Source organism: Camelus ferus, chromosome 2 (assembly GCF_009834535.1).
Source record: "Camelus ferus isolate YT-003-E chromosome 2, BCGSAC_Cfer_1.0, whole genome shotgun sequence".
In the NCBI taxonomy this organism is placed as follows: Eukaryota; Metazoa; Chordata; class Mammalia; order Artiodactyla; family Camelidae; genus Camelus; species Camelus ferus.
Genome location: NC_045697.1, coordinates 3,781,323 through 3,801,193, shown reverse-complemented (window position 1 = coordinate 3,801,193; position 19,871 = coordinate 3,781,323). Strand labels below are relative to the sequence as shown.

The 19,871-nt window shown below is 54.1% G+C and overlaps 3 protein-coding genes across 3 annotated transcripts in view; 2 read left to right on the top strand and 1 right to left on the bottom strand.

Moving 5' to 3' along the window:
- Positions 1-391, top strand: part of TBC1D14 (TBC1 domain family member 14) — a 97,758-nt gene extending 97,367 nt beyond the window's left edge. The window contains exon 14 of the mRNA XM_032493543.1: positions 199-391. Coding sequence (XP_032349434.1) covers positions 199-219 — 21 coding nt within the window. The 3' untranslated portion in view covers positions 220-391. The remainder of the gene's footprint in view (positions 1-198) is intronic.
- Positions 392-1,912: 1,521 nt separating this feature from the next.
- CCDC96 (coiled-coil domain containing 96) lies at positions 1,913-5,430 on the bottom strand. Its single transcript, XM_032493576.1, has one exon. The coding sequence runs from the start codon at positions 5,034-5,036 to the stop codon at positions 3,345-3,347; it is 1,692 nt and encodes a 563-aa protein (XP_032349467.1). The 5' UTR covers positions 5,037-5,430; the 3' UTR covers positions 1,913-3,344.
- Positions 5,431-5,557: 127 nt separating this feature from the next.
- TADA2B (transcriptional adaptor 2B) lies at positions 5,558-19,650 on the top strand. Its single transcript, XM_032493586.1, has 2 exons — positions 5,558-5,951; positions 16,727-19,650. Exons 1-2 carry the CDS (start codon positions 5,682-5,684, stop codon positions 17,717-17,719), a joined length of 1,263 nt encoding a protein of 420 aa, XP_032349477.1. The 5' UTR covers positions 5,558-5,681; the 3' UTR covers positions 17,720-19,650.
- Positions 19,651-19,871: the final 221 nt, after the last annotated feature.

Sequence of the window (19,871 nt, the reverse complement as noted above, 5' to 3'; positions counted from 1 at the left end):
ACTACCCCTGCCAAGTTGGGGTGCATTAACTCATTTCATAGACAAGCACCCCTGGCCAGTGGCGAAAAGCTAAATTACAGCTGCAGAGGAACTTGTCAAAAGAGCATGTATTTCCACTTCTATAGTTAAAAAATTATAAATGTGGTTAAGTCACCAAAAATGATTTTCATTTACCAAGAAAAAGTGTTTCTTTTTCAGATGCCTTGGGCTCTGTCATAGTGCCTGCCTCACTCCTGCCAGGGCTGCTGAAAACAAACCAAAAAAACTGTAACATTGAAGGGGACACATCTGACTCAGCCGAATTTTTTAAAACAAGGCCAGTTTACCCTGAATGCTCCTGGCTTGGGAGGCCACTCTCCAGCACGTCCACATCCACTTCCATGAGTTGAGTGTAAGTCATTGTGATTGTTGTGGTTCCAAAGTTCGTTTATGCCCGAGGTAGTAATTACTGTATTTACATAATTTAATTAAATATCATGTAGACCAATGGTGGTGAAAAAAAGAATTTTTGTTTCTACGAACGTCAAACTAAATGCTTTGGAAAGTCTCAAAAAGGGCAAATATCATTAAATTGGTATTGAATTGAGTGTGAGTGAGAACTGGAAAAGGTAGGGAAGCTGAAGTCCACAGGGCAATTGAGAAGGGCTCAGTCATTCAAGAGCCAGAGTCCTCGCACTTAAGACGACGCCTTGGCCCTCGGCCTGGAGATCAGCAAGTGCTGTGCACCTGTCCGTTCTAAATTAGGATAAAATGTTGAAAACAAGACAAAAAGGCTAGTTTCGTATAATAATGCATTCAAAATTTATTGTGCCTGCATTTTTCAGGCCTTGTACTTTTTGACAAGGAGATGAAAAAGTCTTTAGCCCTTGGTTTTAGTGGTCATAAAAATAATGGTAGTTTTAGGGGTTTCTAGTCCAGACTCCGCATTACTCCTCAACCTTCCCCTCGGGGAGGATGGGTCCCTGGTGGAGTGGCCGGCTCTGTCTGCAACATCGTCGTTCCGTGGCTGTGAGCCTGCCTCCCTGTCGTCTCCCTCACTGGTTCTGCTTCTTGAGAGAGCCTCTTTCTACCTGTAGTTAGTTTTGAATCCGACATAGGACTTGGTGCCCGACATATCATAAGCATTCAAGTAACACTTATCTTCAGAAAACGAGACTGGCATTATATTAATGTATTAATCTAACAAGTTTATTGAACACCGGTTATGTGCTCAGCCCTGTGCTGGCCACTAGGGTGGATGATAAATCAACAGGCCTCGCAGGGCCTTTGTATCATGGGGCCCAGAGAACTCAGTGGACAGTCATAAAGCAGTGGGTCAAAGGCTGGGCTGGGGCTAAACGCAGGCCGCTGTGCGGACAGAGGGAGGTCAGTAAAACTGGGGAGAGGATGCTTTAGGGCCCGAGGCATTCTTCCTCGAGGGCAATCTTAAACGGTTTGTGAATGTGTTGCTATTTCAGGATCGGGAGCTCTCCTATAATCTAATTAGAAAGAACCTCGTTATGAAGTAGTCAACAGAGTATTCATCTTCTAATTGGAACATCTCCAGCATGAGGTAATATAACTTGAGAGAACATTAGTAACTTGGCCGCTTAAAGCAACACCAACCCCATCTGTCTCTCTTGTATCTCTGTGCTCTCAGAGACCTGCCTGTCACCGGGCTGAAGGCTGGTGAGGCAGTGTTGGGTTCCACCTGGGTAATTGCCAGTGGTTCAAAATCTGCTGAAAATAACCTGTTCTCTCTCTTGTGAACCAGAGGCATGGCCACCCTTATAATGAAAGCTGCTTGCTTGGTGAATGCATTGAGCCCCTTTGCCAGCCTCCCCGACCACAAAAGAACCTAGCGGGCCGGTGCTGCTTTCAGCTTGCAGTGCAGGGAAAACAAAGTTCTATTTGCCAGTTATTTACTGCTTGACCTTAGTCTTGGTGAAGACAGAAATTGTAGAAGATGAGGAGAATGGAAGCAGGGAGGCGAAGCTTTCACTCCCCTCACTGTCTCGCTTGTGTGCTTTAATAAGTACAGTATTATTTTTTTTAAAGTGTATTTAAGCTGTGCAGGTTAGAAAAGCAATTTTAATCAACCTGTATTGGCTTCAAAGGGAACACATTTAGAAAACAAAATCATGTCATCCAAAGACAAAAGTTATTGTGACATTCTCTTGGAACAACTGAGTCATCTGCCCAGAGTGGGGTTTCGACCGTTCTTTAAAGGTGTGTAGTACCAAAAACTAGATCACCCTTCTTATGATCCTTCTTAAGTTTACAGATGGGAAAATACTTTTAATCCAAAATCTGAACATCTGAAAATTCAAGCTTAGATTAAGAAGAATTAAAACCAGGCCTCTAGCTCCAAAAGCATCAAAGAAAACTGAAAATGTTAATCACTCTGGGTTAAGGAGCTAGACCTATCGGGCCTGTTGTACATTAACTCAAGGGACGACAGACATTTTAATATTTGATACAGTGTAAAATCACATGCCTAGTGAGGGTCTGTAGTGTTGCCAAGATCTGAAAATATCTTGTTGAAAACAAAAGGCTTACGGACAGTCAGCAGTCACCACTGTATATTTTGCACCTGGAAAAACATAATACAATCACTATTTTGTTTTCACTAGAAAACAAAATTTCTTTCTTTCTTTTTTTTTTGGTACAGATCAATGCATTTCTTTAGTGGATCCAAGAAAACGTTTCATTAGAATTGAAGACTGTCATTGAGCCAGAAACAAACATTCATAGTAAAGCAGACTGAGCTTCCTTTCATTGAAAAAAGAGAGATGAAGGAACATAAGCCCCGTTCCCTAGTTACCATTCCTCCTGTTCCTGGTGTTTTTATTAACCCAGAAGCTGGTGCTACTTACATGCAAAACAATTTTAGACTAAGGGAATTAGTGAGCTTCGAATTGAGACAGTGACTCGGGATGACACAGTGCAATCCATTCAAAGGGGATTTAATAATTAGCTTAATACACAGGAAATTTTTTTGACACCCTGCCCATTTGTTGAACCCTTCTGCACATGGAGGAGGAACAGTTTTCCTCAGTATCAGGACACTGAAACTATGGAATTGTTCAGATATAAAACAGCTTTTGAGAGCTTTCTAGAAGTCAGGGACATTAAATCATCCATGTTTGTCTCTCGGTACCTGTTTTACTTCATCCCATATAAACAGTGCTCGGTTTTATGCTCAGCACTAATTTGGAAGCTTGAAAAACTAAGAATACAAAATACAATTCCATCCCAAATATCATGGGCCTTTCTAAGAATGGCAACAGATGGAGAATAAAAGTTAATGACGGATGAGGTTTGCTGAGACTGAAGATGTTCTGTGGACCCTTTCAATCATTGTGTCAAGAGGGCAGAAAGGCTTTGGCTTCCCTGATCTTCTGCCTCACACCCCTGCAGGACAAAGTCAGCCCGGCGTGATGCTGCTTCAGGGATTCCAAGCGCCGGTTGAGCTGCTCAGTCCTGTCCACCTTCTCCTCCATGTCCCGAAGGAGTGATTCCTTGCCCAGAAGCCCACACTTCTGATTCAGCTTGATGTTGTCGATCCGCAGGCTGTCTCGGGCTTGCTTGGTCTTGGTCAAGATGTCCCTCCTTAGAGCCACCTGAGCCTCAATCTCCATAAGCTCTGACTTTTTACGAGCATTTTCTGTATCCACAAAGTGTAACTTTTCCTTCACGTGTGTTATTATTTGCACATTGTTGGTCAACTTGGTGCGTAATTTTAAAAGCTCCTCATTTCGCTCCTCAGCTTTCTCATTGAAAGTCTGGTTCTCAATCTTAAGCTGTTCAAAATCTATAAGGAGCAGGCCCTCAGTCAGGTCCTCCTGGGCCTTCATCCTGGTTTCAAAATGCACCAGACTCTGCTTCAGCTGCACGTTCTCCAGCCTCACGGCGCTCATCTCCTTCTCCTTCTTATCCTCCAACGCCTGGATCTGCTCCACCTCCTGCAGAGCGGCCTGGCGACCACCCTGCATCCGACAGCTGCCCATGGCCTGCATCACCACCTGCTTCTTGAGTGCCTGGAAGTGAAGCCATTCCTTCTCCACCTCGGAGAGCTTCTCTCTGCACTGCTGCTTCAGCTGGTCCAGCTCCTGGTGATACCAGCTCAGGTCGTCTGCCTGTTGCTTCCTCAGATCCTCCAGCAGGACCAGATGGTGTAGGTATGCTTGCTCTTTCTCGGGCGCCTCAGGCTCCGTGCCCTTGTCAGGCACCTCGGCTGCATCCAGGCCCTTCTTCTTGCGCAGCGCCTCGAAGATCTTGTGCTGCAGGTAGATGTTGTAGCGCTGGTAGCGACCCCGCTCCACCATCAGGGAGTGGTACTGTTCCAAGAGCTCGGCGCGCAGCTGCTGCTCCTGCCGCTTCTGCACCTCCTCAGTCCACTCGTAATCGTCAGACTCGAGTTCCCTGTCCACATTTCTCAGCTCTTCCTCGCTTTTCTCCCGGCGTCCTTCCACACGCTTCCCCTCGGTCTCCTCAGTCCCCTCGCTCTCCTCAGTCTCCTCGCTCTCTTTCCCTTCCTCCTCCACGTGTCCCTTCGGCTCAGCCTCCCGGGATGGCGCAGTCTCTTCCTTGCGGGTCGAGGACAGCTGCAGAGGGACATGAGACTGGACTTCCTTCTTCCTCGGCTCCGCTGCCTCCTCCGCGTCCTCCGCGTCCTCCTCGTCCTCGTCCGCCTCCTCCTCCTTCTGTGGTTCCTGGGGCCCGTCTTTGGACCCTGGCTTGGCTGGCTCCTCAGGCCCGATCTCGGCGGGCTCCCCTGACTCGGCCTCCGCCGGCCACTCCGGCTCTCCGGGCCCCTCCTCGCCCGCAGCCTCGGTGGCCGCCGGCCCTTCCTGGGACTCAGCCGGCTCGGCCGCAGCACCACCTCCCTCTGAAGCCTCTACAGCCTCCGGGTCCGGCTCCGACTCCGGCTCCATGGGTTCGGCAGGGGACTGGGGGCCAGAGCTAGTCTTGATCATGGACAGCCGCGAGGCCAGGCTCTCCGCATCTCCATTTTCCCTCTCGGGGTCCCCAGTGTGATCGGAGTGGTCGTCCATCTCCCTCCCGCAGGGCCAACGCTGCGGATCACGGCTGCGGATTGTTAGGTTTCCAGGGGCAACCAGGGGCGCGCACGGTGGGCCCGGCGATTGGCTGGACGTCAGCGCGACACCCTGCCCCCTTCTCCCCGCCTCCCGGCAAGAGCAGACCAATAGGAGGCCGCGGGAGGACGAGGGGTGGCGTTGATTGGGGGAGGACGTAGGCTCGCTCAGCGAGGGGCGTGGCGCATCCGCCGCGCTTCTTTTCGCCCTTTTCCCCGCGCCCAGCCTGGGGCGGGACGTCGGGGTGGCGCTGAGAGCCACGGGCAGCCGGCGCGAGGGGCGCGCAGGCGCAGAGCAGCGGGCAAGGTCCCCGCGAGGTGGCGCGCGCGGGGCGCCTGCGCGGTGCGGCGGGGCGACGGCGGCGGCGGCGGCGGCGGCGGCGGCCGGGCCAGCCCGAGCGCGCCTGCGTGCTGAGGCGGGACGCGGCCCGGCTGGCCGGCTCCGGCGGCGCCTGGGCGGGGCGGCGCGGTGGCGGCGGCCGCGGCGGCGGGCGGCGGTTGCTCGAGCGCGGCGGCGGGCCCGGGTGGCGGCGCTCTGACGGCTGCAGGCGCGGCGGCGGCGGCGGCGGCGGCGGCGGCGGGCGCGGGCGGCGGGCGGGGGAAGATGGCGGAGCTCGGTAAGAAGTACTGCGTGTACTGCCTGGCCGAGGTGAGCCCGCTGCGCTTCCGTTGCACCGAGTGCCAGGACATCGAGCTGTGCCCCGAGTGCTTCTCGGCCGGCGCCGAGATCGGCCACCACCGCCGCTACCACGGCTACCAGCTGGTGGACGGCGGGCGCTTCACGCTGTGGGGGCCCGAGGCCGAGGGCGGCTGGACCAGCCGCGAGGAGCAGCTGCTGCTGGATGCCATCGAGCAGTTCGGCTTCGGAAACTGGGTGAGCGGCGGGCCGTGCGCGCCCGCGAGAGGCCGGCGCACCTGCGGGTTCGGCGCCGCCGCGCAGGGCCCGGGAGGCCGGGCCAGTTCGCGCGCCCCAGGGTTGCACGACCCAACCTGGCCCAGAGAGGCTAAGCCACACTCCCAAGGTCACACAGCAGGAAGTAGTAAAGGGGGGATTCGGACTGTGGGTGGCTGGCACCAGGGCCGATTCCCTAGCCTTTGGGAATTCTTCCCTAGGTGTCTGTCAAGTGCACACTTTGGGCGAGACCCGGCGCCTCGCCTGGCGGAGTAGGAGTTGGGAGACACAGGCAGGTGTGCAGGCTTGACAGCAGTAGGCGCACGGAGGAGAGAGCTGGTTTTGCCTGCAGAGCAGTGGTGGCGAAGGCCAGATGAGCTTCACACGGGCTCTGCGGCCTCTCCCACCGCCTCACATGTGCTCACTCATGGCCCTGCTCACTTTGTGTCCTGTGCCCCCTGCCAGGAACTTGTTTATCCTTGGATCCCCGAAGCCCCCAGGACAATGGGTCAGGAGTGCTCACTGGGTACTGACACAGTAGCGGGGACTAAGGCACCTGTCCTGGGTTTTGCTTTCTTCATGTCAGGGAGCTTCTATCAAGACGTTTATCCCAGAGGAAAAGCGGAGGGCTGGACTGGAGTCATGTGCAGTAGGTTCCTTGAGAGAGGGACGTGCTGGCTATCCTCTGCAGGGTCTCTGAGGAGCTCTCATTCCAGGAAGAGGAAGCTTTCATCCATACTAGAAAGGGAAAGTCTGGCTATATTCTGGTCCATAATTGTCAAGGATACATGGCCACTTCCAAGGCATTGTGAGGGGTAGGGAGGAGAGACGTGACCCCAGCTCCGTAATCTTTCCAGACCGTCCCACGTGATGGTCCTAACCTCCCTGAACCAGCATTTCATCTTGCTGCCACTTCCCAGGAGTACCAGTCATCCCTCAGTATCCACGGATGATTGGTTACAGAACCCCCAGCGGCCACTGGGATCCACCAGTACTCAAGTCCTCTAGATAAGTGACGTAGCCGGGGTTTGGTTGAATCTGTGGATGCAGAACCCGGGGATACACAGGGCCGACTCTACGCCCCTCCTCCTGAGCTTACTGGTGGAAGACAGTCCACATTTCTCCTCACATTCCCAAACCTGCCCTGCCTGTTTGCTTTTCTTCCATAAAGTGAGCCAGTCTTCAGGAACCAGTACTCGTTCCGCAGCCCTGGAATCTTGACTCTCTTCCCAACTCCTTAGAGACACTGCTCTACAAATTCTCACCTAAGCCCCATCATCACGATCACCACCCGCCAAACACCTCCATCTCACTTTGTCCTGAAGTGCTGTTGACTGATGTGTATCGAGCATCTGCTCTACGCATATGATACGGTGGTGAAGGTCTCAGAGGGGAGAACGACTTTACCTTTGTCTTCAAGGTCTTACAGTGTTGTGAGTGTTTGCTACTGAGCCTGGAGTTCTTCCCTGAGCGCCAGCCTGCGGTCATGGACCCATCCCTGACATCCTTGTGCTTGTCTCCTGGATGTCTCGACTTTCCTTGACCCAGATCCCACAGCACTCAGCTCAGTTATGCAGGCTACAAACGAGCCGTCCTCATGTCCTGACAGGTCCAGTTCACCAGCGGCCCTGTCTTCAGAGTAGTTCCAGAGTCTGACCACTTCTCTCAGCCTTGGCCTAAGCCGATGCTTCTCTCTTGCCCAACCGCCGCTGGGGCCTCCTTAGTGGTCTCTCCGCTCCTCTCCGGGGTCCTGCAGCCACTGCAGGCAATGTAACGAGAGTGGTATTGGAGGACACGCCACATCACACCAGCCTTCAGCGGCTGCCCGTTCTATTTAGATGAAACTTGAGGGCCTGTAGGCCCGCACAGCGTTCCCCGACCCCTGGGATCGCAGCTGCCTCCACCTTGATCGTTTGTATTTCTTAGCTCTTCCCCTCAGTCATGGCTGGTGACTGGTCTTTCTGCTTACATATCAGTGCCTCCGAGAGACTTTCCTTTCCCACCTCATTCTCGCGGCTCTTATTTCTGCAGCAGCAGCTAAAAATGGCTCACGGGGACCAAGAGCCTTGCTGAGCGCCAGGCCACGTTCTGGGCTCTCCGGCATTTCTTGTGGAATCTCCCCAGCAGCCCTGTGCAGCAGGCTTTGAACTGAGTAGTTTGACTTCAGTCTGTTCGTGGCTGCACTATCTACACTGCCTTCCCTGCAGCCCTGTGGAAATACATGAAAAACAGGCCCCGGGACTACAACGTAGTGTACTGGAGGAAGCTTAGGGCTGGCAGGGGCTGTGGGGCATCTCCAAAGCAGTGCTTTTCACTTTAATGTGCACACATATCACCTGGGGAGCTTGTGAAAATGCAGATTCTGACTCACTGCCCGGGCTTCTCCCTTCTGAACCAGTGGTGGGTTCGGGGGGATCCCCAGGCTCCCTGTGCTAACCCAGCCCGGGGCGCGGGCTCCGGGCTCTCTGGCTGTGCTCTCTGGGGCTGCTTTGCTCTAGACTTCCTTGTGCTTCATCAGAGGCTCCTCTGCAGCCCTGAGGTGTGTATTCCCTTCTGAGCGGGTTCCCAGATAAGTGCACGTGAATGATGTTTCCCGCAGGGCAAGGGCCGGTTGTGGGCAAGGCTCTTTCCCTCAGTATCCCATATGCTCTTCACAGCAGTCCTAATGGGCAACAACTCCAAGAATTTAAAATACGCATCCAGGATGCCCCAGCGTTTCAATGTGGCAAAGCCAGGGTTTACAAATGGGCCTGATTCCAGAGTCCAAGCCTTCACCTCTTGGTGTAAGAGCATTAACCCCTGTGGGTCGGAGGCTGGGAGCTCAGTGGTGCAACTGCAAGTGTGACTGGACGGGGGCTGGCAGAGCAAGGTCTTGACCTAGCTCAGCAGGAGGTGAGTGAGTGGGGCAGGAAGGAAGGTGACTAGGTGGGTGCAGGAACCAGGTGTCACAGGCTGGCTATGAAGGATGGAGAAAGGCAGTGGGTGAATGGAGGGTAGTGATGTTGGGGACAGTGATATAGAGGAAGGTGAGACAATTCTAATTTGTCGGATGGTACATGTGACTTTGGGGTCACATGGAATTAATGGGGACAGGCTGTGGTGAAGTCTGGGCCATTGGCTCACACTTTGTTCCAGGGCCAAGGCTCCCAAGCTGGCGTGGGTGTGGCTGAGGGATGCTAACCTTGAGGCCAGGAGGGTCTGGGGACTAGCAGAGGAGAGGACAGGTGGGGCGACACCTGTGAATACAAGACCAGGGAAGGTTTGGCAGTAGGGTATTGAGACCCCCCAGGGCAGCTGGTTTTGTGGTGAGTGCTGTGCAGATGCAGACTTAGAAGATAAGTCTCCTGCTGGGACACGGACGTAAGCACAAAGGTAGAATATTTTATGACAACTTGAGACTGTGGTGGCCGAGCCACAGGTTCGTTAATTGGTTGCTGGAGAATCGGACGGTGTGAGGAAGGCCCGGGTTCCTGCAGATTCTGGTCAGGAGGGCTTTAGGGGGAGGCAGGGGTCAAGTTGGCTTTGAATTCAAATTATAAAAGGATGTGAGGCTCTCTGCAGACTGTGCAGGGCCTTGTGCTGGTGAATGTACATTCAGGCTAATTATTGGAGGTGGGTGGAATGTCATGAACAAGGAGTTTTACTTTCGTCGATGACAGTTGACATCCTGATGCGGGACGTGTAGATGTGCACTGTTGCGCGTTTGCGCATTCGTCAGGTACTTACTTGGGGCCCCTTTACCTTAGCGCCTGTGCTAGATGCAGGGTATCTCCTGGGTTAAATCGGGAAATGGGTGTTTACAGAGACTCCTGCCGTGTCATTCTGCTGCACGGGGGCCACAGAGCCTCGTTTGGGAAGCCTGGGAACAGTCACCTTCTTAACAAGGTGTAGTTCCCTCTGAGTGTCATGGGAACAGGTAAGTTCATCCCATGAGCATCCTGACAGTGGGGTTCTTAACTGTCATTAAGGATGGAGGGGGTAAGGAGGGAAGAGCCGAGACAGAGAGAACCAGCTAGAATTAATAGGGTTATGCAGAGCAGTGGTTCTCAAACTTCAGCGAGATTCAGAACACCCTGGGGGGCTTGTTAAATCGCCAGTCCTTGTCCCGCCTGTTTCTGAAGTCAGATCTGGGGCTTGGCGTGATAATTTGCATATCTAACAACTTCACTGGTGGTGCTGATGCTGCTGGCCCAGAGCCCTTTGAGAAGCACTGGTGGAGAGTAAGACGTGCCAGTCTAAAACCTTTCCTTAGTTTGAAAAATTATGTATTTTTATTGTGGTAAAATAGATAACACATAATGTAAAATTCACAATTTTTAACCATCTTTAAGTATACAGTGGCATTAAGTGCATTCCCGCTGCTATGCAGCCATCACCACCAGCCATCTCCAGAACTTTTTCATTCCTTTAGTGTCCCCATGAAACACTGACTTTCATTTCTAGCTCCCATGCCCCTGGTAGCTACCCTTCCACTTTTCTGTCTCTCTGAGTTTGCCTGTTCTAGGGACCTCACGTTAAGTGGAATTTTATGTTTTTGCCTTTGTGACTGGCTTGTTTCACTTAGGATAAGGTTCCCCAGGTTTAGCAGTGTTACAGCAGGTGTCAATTTCCTTCCTTTTTAAGGCTGAGTAATATTCCATTGTGTGGATAGGCTGTATTTTGTTTACCCATCATCCACTGATGGGTACTTGGGTTGCTTCTACTTTTGGCTGCTGGGAATGCTGCTGCAGTGAACGTAGGTGTACACAACTCTGTTGGAGTCCTTATTATTTGGGGTAAATAGCAGGAAGTGGAATTGCTGGATCATGTGTATGTGTGTTTTTTAAGGACCTGCCATACTGTTTTCACAGTGGGACGTGCGGCTTTCTAAAGCTCTTTCGCAGGTAGCCTGATCTGACCTGAAGGGCTTTGTTCACCTTGCGGGGCAGTCACCTGTATGAGCCGGTGATCTCTGGGTGAGTTTAGAGAGGAGGACAGGGAACCTGGAGCTGAGATGAGGCTACAGAACTTTCCATCTAAAAAGCCTAGCAAACAGGATTGGTGGCCAAGGGGAACAGAGCCCCTGGGATGGCTGGCTGATAACTGGGAAGGACAGACCAGTGTCAGTCACTGGCATCTGAGGCCGGACGTGGCCCTGACACAGCGTAGCCTCCAGGAGGGTCCGGCTGCTGAGTGGAGGCGGCAGGAAGGCAGGGGAGGGTCTGGAGGCCGAGGACGCAGGGCGCGCGCCCAAGGCATCCTCCCAGCCCCTGAGAAGCAGGTGGGCTGTTCTCTTCACTGGAAAAGAAGCGGGTACGAGGCTGGAGATGGAAATGGCCGCGTCCAGGGCACCCCCGGTGGGCGAGCTGGGTGCCAGCGCGGGGACCGTCCGCGCCTGCGCCGGCCTCGGCCCCACCCCTCCCGTGTCCCCCCGCCCGCAGCCCGGGAGCGGGCGCGGGCGCACGCGAGGTCGTGTCCGTGTCCGCCCGCGAAGCCCAGGTTGAGGCCACCGGGAAGGGGGACAAGTGGAAGGAGCGACTAACGAAGGCTGATGCCCAGTGTCCTGCTCACATCCCTCCTCACAGGGACGGCCGGCATGTGTCACGGACTCGTGAGGGACAGGCCAGGCCCCGAGTGTCCAGGCAGCAGAGCGCCTGCCAGGGGTCGGAGTCCTCCGGCCTCTCAGCCAGAGACTGTCCTTGCAGCCTGAACCCCCTCCCCCGGGGCCTGGACTCCGCTCCCTCTGCTGCCCTCGGGCCTGGCTGCGTCCTGGCCGCCCCTGGGGTCTCTGCCCCACCCCTCGGGGGCCGCAGGTTCATGTGGTGAGCCTTCTGGTTGCTTTTGGCCCACGGACGCTTCTCCTCTTAAAGAAAAAGGAGGCTGGAACCCCGTCTCCCTAGGGAGATACCGCACACTGCCCGCCCCCAAGCCTGGCTGAAAAGCCTCGGGCCAAGCGGGCCTCCAGGCCTTTGCCTCCGCTTCACGAGCAGACGCTGCCGTTGAGAGAGGCTGCGTTCAGACTGCTCCGGAGCAAAGCTGCCGACCTGCACAGAGAGGGTGCTCTGTGACCTGGAGACGGTCACTCTGGTAAAAGCACTGGTTTGTTCACAAGAACTGGACAGAATCCTCTGCACAGGGAAGAAGTAGGTCTCTCTGTGCCCCCGCACGCGTCCCAGAGATCACAGAGCGAGAGGTGGCAGCGCTGCTGTAATGTGGTTGGTCTGGAAAGGAGAGTGGGAGCCCCAAGGTCTGGCCTTGCTCTGCCTTTTGAAAGTCTAACAAAGCGCGATTGCAGGGACCCCCCTTTTGGTGTGCACTGCGTCAGTTCCCCAGGGTACAGGCCGCGTGGTGACCTGGGCCCTTCCTTGGGGGTAGTGTCACCTAAGGTTATTCTCCTAACCTATAAAATGTGGGTAATCATGCTACCTCGTGGGAATTGCTGGGAGGATGAAATGAGGTGATCTGTGTAAAAGTCCTTACCCGGTAACTGTTATTATTATGAATTTTGTTTTATCCTGGCAAAACCCTGTAAGAAGACTAATTACAGATCAAGAAGCAGAATTTGAGAGGATAAGGGTTTCCCGGCTAGTAGTAATTGAGTCAGAACCTGAGCCTGGCTCTAGGTTTCCTCAAAGCCTTCCTGGAGGAGATGATCTGGGTCTTCAGGGTAAACCTGAGTTGTGGAAGTGGAGCTGATGGCTCCGTGGTTGTGGTGACAGGCAACACTGATGGAGCGCAAACTGCTCCCAGCCAGGGGCTTAGCATGGGGTGCGTATCCCCTCGTTTAATCCCCCGTCGTCCTGTGGAGTAGGTGGTAGTATTACCTCCGTAATTCAGACAAAGAGATTGAGGCACAGAGAAGTTAAGTGATTTGTCCAAGTTACTCAGCAGTTAAGGGGTGGAGCCAGGATTGGAACCCTGAAGCCCGGCCAAGCCTGTGCACGTGGAGAACAGTCTGCTTTTTGTCTGGAGGATGGGCCGGCACAGCAACCCTTGTGTGGACCTCCAGACGGGGCACAGGCAGCCTCGGGCCTGGAGGAGAGGAACCCTGAGGCGGCCTTACTGGTGGACCTGGCCAGCCCGCAGTGCTGATGGTTTCCCGGGACTGTTCCCTCCTTTCCCTGCTCAGGTGCTGGAGGCCAGCACAAGCGCCCTGAAAAGGCCGGAAGGAGAGCCGACCGGCTGGAGAGCCCGGTGGAGCTGCTGCCCGCTCTCCTTTCCTGGAGAGGCTGTGTCCTGGCCTGAGTCTAGCGACCTTGGAAAGTAGACCTCAGGGCCCAGTTCAGTGTCTTAGAGGCATCTTTTCCTTTATTTTTCAAAGGGCTTAAGGAAGCGGCATACTTATCTCTCCTTACCTTTTTCCAAAGATGGGAGCCTCTCTCTCTTTTCTGAGGTAGCATATAAGAGCAAACCTCGCAGGCCTGGGGCCACTCGCCTGTATGTTACTATGCGGCAGTGGGGAAGGAACCAACTTCAGTGTGCAGTCCTGGTCCTTGTGTAGTTTGACTTATTTGCACTTGACCTTTCTCTCCAAATCTCATTCCCCCGAACTCATTTCTGTTGCTTCTCCCTGCCTAGCTGCCTGTCCATCCATCCATCCTTCTGTCCACCCAGAGTAAGCAAATACTTTGACCTTGAACATGTGAAGGAAAGACCCACTCTCTCTGTCACTCACCTGCTGTCACTGTGATGCTGCAAGGTGGTGACAGGATACTTCCTTAGTTGCAGGAGGTGGGCGGGTCTTGTGTGACCATATACATGAAGACGAGAAGTTCAGGATGTGACGAGCAGGGCACTGGGCAGGGGCGGATGTGCTGTAGCTGTTGCTATTTTTAACCCTTGTCTTTTACAATATGTTTATTACTGTGGTTTCGCATCACCGAACCTGTCTGTCCTCTGTGGACTCTTGTTAGAATCAGAGCTGTGTCACTGCCCCCATTTCCACTGTCCCATTATGACCCTCGCTGTCTCAGAGTACTTGGAAATTAGGGTCTTGTATGCTTTCCCGGGCCTTTCTCACTGGTCACTAAGCTAACATGGTGGGCCCTGGGGGGCGAGGCTGTTTCCACAGTCGCCGGCGGCAGCGTCTCCCCTCACAGTGGCCAAGGCTGATGCTGAGGGGGCTCCTGGGCTCCTGGTCACAGGGCACTGGTCCCTCTGCTTTGTGGCTTCATAAACACTGGTGGCCTGGGCCCATATGGAGCCAGCGTCTGCATTTGCTACCTGAAGAGGAGCTGGGTGACTGAGGAGGCAGCACAGGTCCACAGCTGTCTGCCTGAGGTCCCCGGTTGTGTGCCTGGATGGGGAGACTGCCTCCTGTTCTGGGCTGTAGCCCTGGGATTGTGGATGTTTGCGGAGCAAGACATGGAACTTGTGGGGGCAGGAGGGGTGACATCACCTGCACGTGGACATGGACTGACACCCACCTGTGCACTGTCGGGAGCGCCTCATGGAACAGGAGCATCTTCTCTTTTGAGCACTCTTTTTTAATTTTTTTGTCCCTTTAAATATTCTGGATGAAAACCTTAGACCTGTTTAAACAGAGAATTCTGAGGTAGGATTTAACTTTACTTAAAAAAAAACAACTTAGATTTACTCAAAAAAGTGAAAAAACAGTACACAAAGTTCCCACATACCTTCCCCATATCCTTCCAGAAATGTGAGCCTCTTGCATCAGCTCGGTGCTTAGAGAAAGCAGGAAGTTGACGGGGGTACAGGACCGTTGGCTCACAGGCAGCGGGGGCAGGGTCCCATCTGGGCCCATTGATGTAGCTGCCACCTCTCCTCCGGTCCACACACTTCTTTGTCTCTGACCAGACACGTTTGCAGAGTGGCTTTAATTTGGGTTTGGCCACCGTGCTCTGGTGATGTGGGAAGGACTTCAGACAACTCAGTACAAAGTCTTCGTTTGGTCAGATGCAGCTTTACTGCTTAGAATCCTTCTGTTCTTTCAGGATTTACATTTTACCCCAAATGTGGTGTTCTGCGCACCTGATGATTTCTGGAAGGCTGAGGTTCGGGGTGGACAGCAGACTTGTTGGGAGGGCGGACCTCTCGCGGCAGGTCTGCTAGACGGGGCCAAGGTCTGCACCACCCAGCCGCTGTGGCCTTGGGTGGCGGTGAGGGGTGAGAAGCCCCCAGGCCGGGCTCCAGGCCTCTGGCGGCTTCCCCATTCTCCGACACCCTGGTGAGCATGTCCTTTCCTCCCGAAAGGGCATGTGTCAACGATGCAGATTCTCTGCATGTTATGGGGGCTTCCGGCCCCAAGGTGGGGTGGGCAGAAAAGCATTAAGGTCCTCCAGCACCTCTCTGCCTGTGGGGGGGGTGCTTCTGGTGAGCGGCTGGAAAGGCAGGGTGGGCAGGCTGCCCTTGGCTCCTTTACTGGTGAAAACTCGAGGCTCCGAGGCAGGAGTGGCCAGACTGGTCACAGTGACAGTAGCTGCTGGGAATGGTTGTGATTTGCTTTTGGGATTTGTTTGTTTGTTTGTTCGTTTTTGGACCAAATGTCTTCTGGGAAAGTGTTAGAGAATTGATGCTAATAGTGATTTTTAAATAAGAAACCATGTGGCCAGCCCATCCCCATGAGACAGCGTCCAGTTTTAGTCCTGATCTTCCCACTTCTCTTTGCGGTGCTCAGAAGGAGGCCTCGCAGGTTAGGTGCGGGTCTTGCCTTCTTTGTTCTGATGGCTTTAAGCCCCGCCCTCCGTGCGGCTCCATCCCGGCCAGGAGCCGAGCTGGCCAGTCACTGTGCCACGAGGACCTCCCTCCCCCCGGTGCCCAGTTTGTCAGCAGGGTCAGCCCGGGTGGGCTGGTTTCTTTGACTCCAGTTTGGCTTTTGGGGGTGCAGAGACCATTCCAGTCTCGAGGGATGAGCATTTCTGGGGCGGAAGGCGGCCTCTGTGCCTTGGCGGCTGCTGGAGCTGAGAGGACCAGGTGAGGGGTGCATGCAGCGGGTGAGAAGTGGCTGCTGGCTGAATGAGTGCGCACTTCGGGCAGTTACTTTCTGAAGTGGCTTTAGCGGTTGACTTTAAGGAAGAGGCCTCTTGGCAGAAGGAAAAGATTGAGGGGGTTGTACAATTTCCTCCCATTAATAACCCTGTGCTCATGGGTTACTGTCTGGTAGGAACGCATGCTCGCTGGGGCCCATTGAGGGTGTCATTGGTTGCGGTCCTCCACCCACTTTAAGAGGTTCTTTCCTGGTCATCTGACTGCCACCTAGGAAAGGGACACACTGGGCCTCAGCCCTTCTGTTTGGGAGGCTGGGAGTGGGACCTCCTGTGCAGGGGACCTGGGCCGGGGCTGTTCTCTGGTCTAGACACAGAGGTGGGACTGGGACGCAGTGGGCACCTTAGGGTCTGGCTGCCACCCGCCCCCACCATGTCCTGTTAACCTCCCAGACGCCAGAGAGCTGGGTTTGTTGCGGGCAAAACGGCCAGTGCTGGCTGGCCCTGCTCCTCCTCTTGGGGAACCAGGGGAACAGAGCCAGCATCTCTGATGTGGGTTCTGATTCCTGGGCCACCAGCTCCCACATGAGCCTGGACACGGGTGCGCCTCTCTGATCTGCACTTTCTCACGCAGGGAATCAGTCAGGGTTCTTTCCTGCGCTGACATCCATTTGGTCAGCCCAGTCCCCTGCAGGAGCATCCTTCGGGAGGGGGGATAACGCTGTCAGTAGGAGGTAGTCCAGTGAACCTTTGCGGAAACGTTAAGGGGCTTTGCCCGAACCGTGAGTCTGACCCTCTGGCTTTGGAAATGACCTCTGACCTTTGTTGTTGTAGGAAGACATGGCTGCCCACGTCGGCGCTTCCCGGACTCCCCAGGAAGTGATGGAGCATTATGTAAGCATGTACATCCACGGAAACCTGGGGAAAGCCTGCATCCCCGACACCATCCCCAATCGGGTGACAGACCACACCTGCCCCAGTGGAGGCCCCCTCTCTCCCAGCCTCACCACCCCCTTGCCTCCCCTAGACATCTCGGTGGCCGAGCAGCAGCAGCTGGGCTACATGCCGCTGCGGGACGACTACGAGATCGAGTATGACCAGGACGCCGAGACGCTCATCAGCGGGCTCTCGGTCAACTACGACGACGACGACGTGGAGATCGAGCTGAAGCGCGCGCACGTGGACATGTACGTGCGGAAGCTCAAGGAGCGGCAGCGGCGCAAGAACATCGCGCGCGACTACAACCTGGTGCCGGCCTTCCTGGGCAAGGACAAGAAGGAGAAGGAGAAGGCGGCCAAGCGCAAGGTCACCAAGGAGGAGAAGGAGCTGCGGCTGAAGCTGCGGCCGCTCTACCAGTTCATGTCCTGCAAGGAGTTCGATGACCTGTTCGAGAACATGCACAAGGAGAAGATGCTGCGCGCCAAGATCCGGGAGCTGCAGCGGTACCGGCGCAACGGCATCACCAAGATGGAGGAGTCGGCCGAGTACGAGGCGGCTCGGCACAAGCGCGAGAAGCGGAAGGAGAACAAAAACGCCGCTGGCTCCAAGAGGGGCAAGGAGGACGGCAAGGACAGCGAGTTCGCCGCCATCGAGCACCTGCCTGGCTTTGAGCTTTTGTCGGACCGCGAGAAGGTGCTCTGTAGCTCCCTGAACCTGAGCCCCGCGCGCTACGTGACCGTGAAGACCATCATCATTAAGGACCACCTCCAGAAACGGCAAGGGATTCCCTCCAAGAGCCGCCTTCCCAGTTACTTGGACAAAGTCCTCAAGAAAAGGATTTTAAACTTCCTCACGGAAAGTGGTTGGATATCCAGGGATGCTTCCTGAGGCCGGGGCGCTGTGAAAGCCGGAATGATGCTAAGAAGCTTGTGAGCCAAAATGATTGGGGTGAGGGAGGGGGGAGGAAACGCTTTTTTCCCCATTGTTGCTCTTTTTTAAACAAATTGAGTTCCTTTTTTTAGGATACAAATTCTTTTTACGGTCCTCTGAAGAAGCAATAGTAACAATCTTATATCGGATCATGGGGGAGGCAGATACATGTATATTTTAACTTAGTCCTAAAAGTAATCCTTTAAGATGACTTGCCTTCACGTGTTCAGTTTGGAGAATATTGTGAGACTAATTTCCTTTTATTTGTGAGTTTCTTCCCTTTGGTACACGACTGTCGTTCTGTAGGTAAAGGAGCACCATTCCCCGCCCGGCCTCCAGCTTCTCCCTGTGACCCGGGCTCCGCTGGCCGCCCACGGCGGCCCAGACCCCCAGCACAGCCCGGCACGTGGCACTTTAGATGGGGCCAGACAGGCAGATGGGACTGTGGGGCTGTGGGACAGGATGGGACGTCAGTAGGGACTTTAAAGGAGGAATCTGGTGTCAAACACAGTGGCCACATGAGCTTCCCTTTAACCCCCAGGCAGTGGCAGTTTGAGCTCAGGGTGGGAGAGGCGGAGCTGTGGTGGGAGGAACGGCAGACCCCCTGGGTCTCAGGGGTGCTTTGGGGGGGAGCCTAAGCGGGGGCGGAGGGGACTGGGACCAGCTCCAGCTGCCAGAACAACACTGAGCGGCCTCCCCTGGGGCTGCTGCTTGCTGCTCTGAGAACCTGCAGTGCATTTTACTTGGAAGAACTCGTTTTAGAAACGTCAGGCTGAGAGCTCTGGGCTCTGGTGTTGGCTCCCTCCAGGGTTTTCAGCTCCCTTGCAAGTGCCTCTTTCACCGAGACTCTGGCCACGTGTCTTCCTGGGGGTGGCACCCGGCACTCAGCCAGGTCAGGGTAGGAGGGAGCATTGCGGCCGCTGCCTCCAACCAGACTCAGAGCGGCTGCTGCCCAGCCGGGTTTAGAAACACGTTCAGGGGTGGTCTTTCACGGACATACACGGTGCCTTCCTTCCAGAACTTGAGAAAGGCATGACTTCCGGCTACTCGGGGCTCTGGTGTCCAAGACCCTGCTTAAGAGTGGGCGGAGTGGCCGCGGCCCCAGGGCTCCACCCCTCCCGAGCTTGTCCTGCCCCCATAGCCCCCAAGACTGTTTACCTCCTAGAATGTTTGGGTGTGAAGTTACATTAAAGTGAAGTTATTTGAAAGAAAAAAAACCTCATCATTTCCAAGGATGACTTAATTACGGTGCCTTTTCCTTTCTTTTTGCATCCTTCTGCCCCTAGGGTAAATTTTCCAGCATTAAATAAAATATTTCAAGTATACTGTATGTGGCTTTAGTTGCAAAATACGCTGCATGTGGGCAGAGAAGCACTCTCTGTGCCCAGGACTTCTCTTTGTCCATAGGAAATAGCCAGCACTAGTGTCATTCTTGAGGGCCACTCCCACACTGTCCCCTGCAGGGTAACTGCAGCCAACAGAGCCGGTACTGTCTATCCAAGCTGTGATGGGGAGGTGCTAAGTTTTTACAGGGCTTTTGGCCAGTGGTCCTCATCTAGGGCTCCTGGGAACCTGCTAGGAGTGCACTCAGGCCCTGCCCAGTCCCCCTGAATCAGAAACCCTGTGGTTGGGGTCCATGGAGCTGTTTCTGCAAGCCTTCCAGGGGACTGGGATGCAGGCGAGAGTTCAAGAACCACTGGCTTTAGCTACTCTGGTATCTTCATCGATTTTCTACATCAGATTCCTAGTTTGGTGAGGTTTTAAATTTAGTCTTATTTTTATATAAAATGATTGCCAGCCTTTCATTAAGCTTGAGAAGCAAAAGATCCCTGTAAATATGTGTGGCCCTGGCCAAGAGCTGTCGAATGAAAAACTTTGTGCTTAAGCAGGTTTTCTGTATGTGTATCTTTTTGATGGTATGAAGAATTTATTTAGGCTTGACTGTGTTTAAACATCATAATGAATGTATAATTAATTTATGTTAAAGTATTAACACTGTTACAGGGGAAAAGTCATCTTATGACTGGCTGCCTCTTACCCCACCAAGTCCAGCTATTACTGTCAACATCGGTCCTTACCCTGCTGTTAGCTCGGAGCCTTTACATTTATG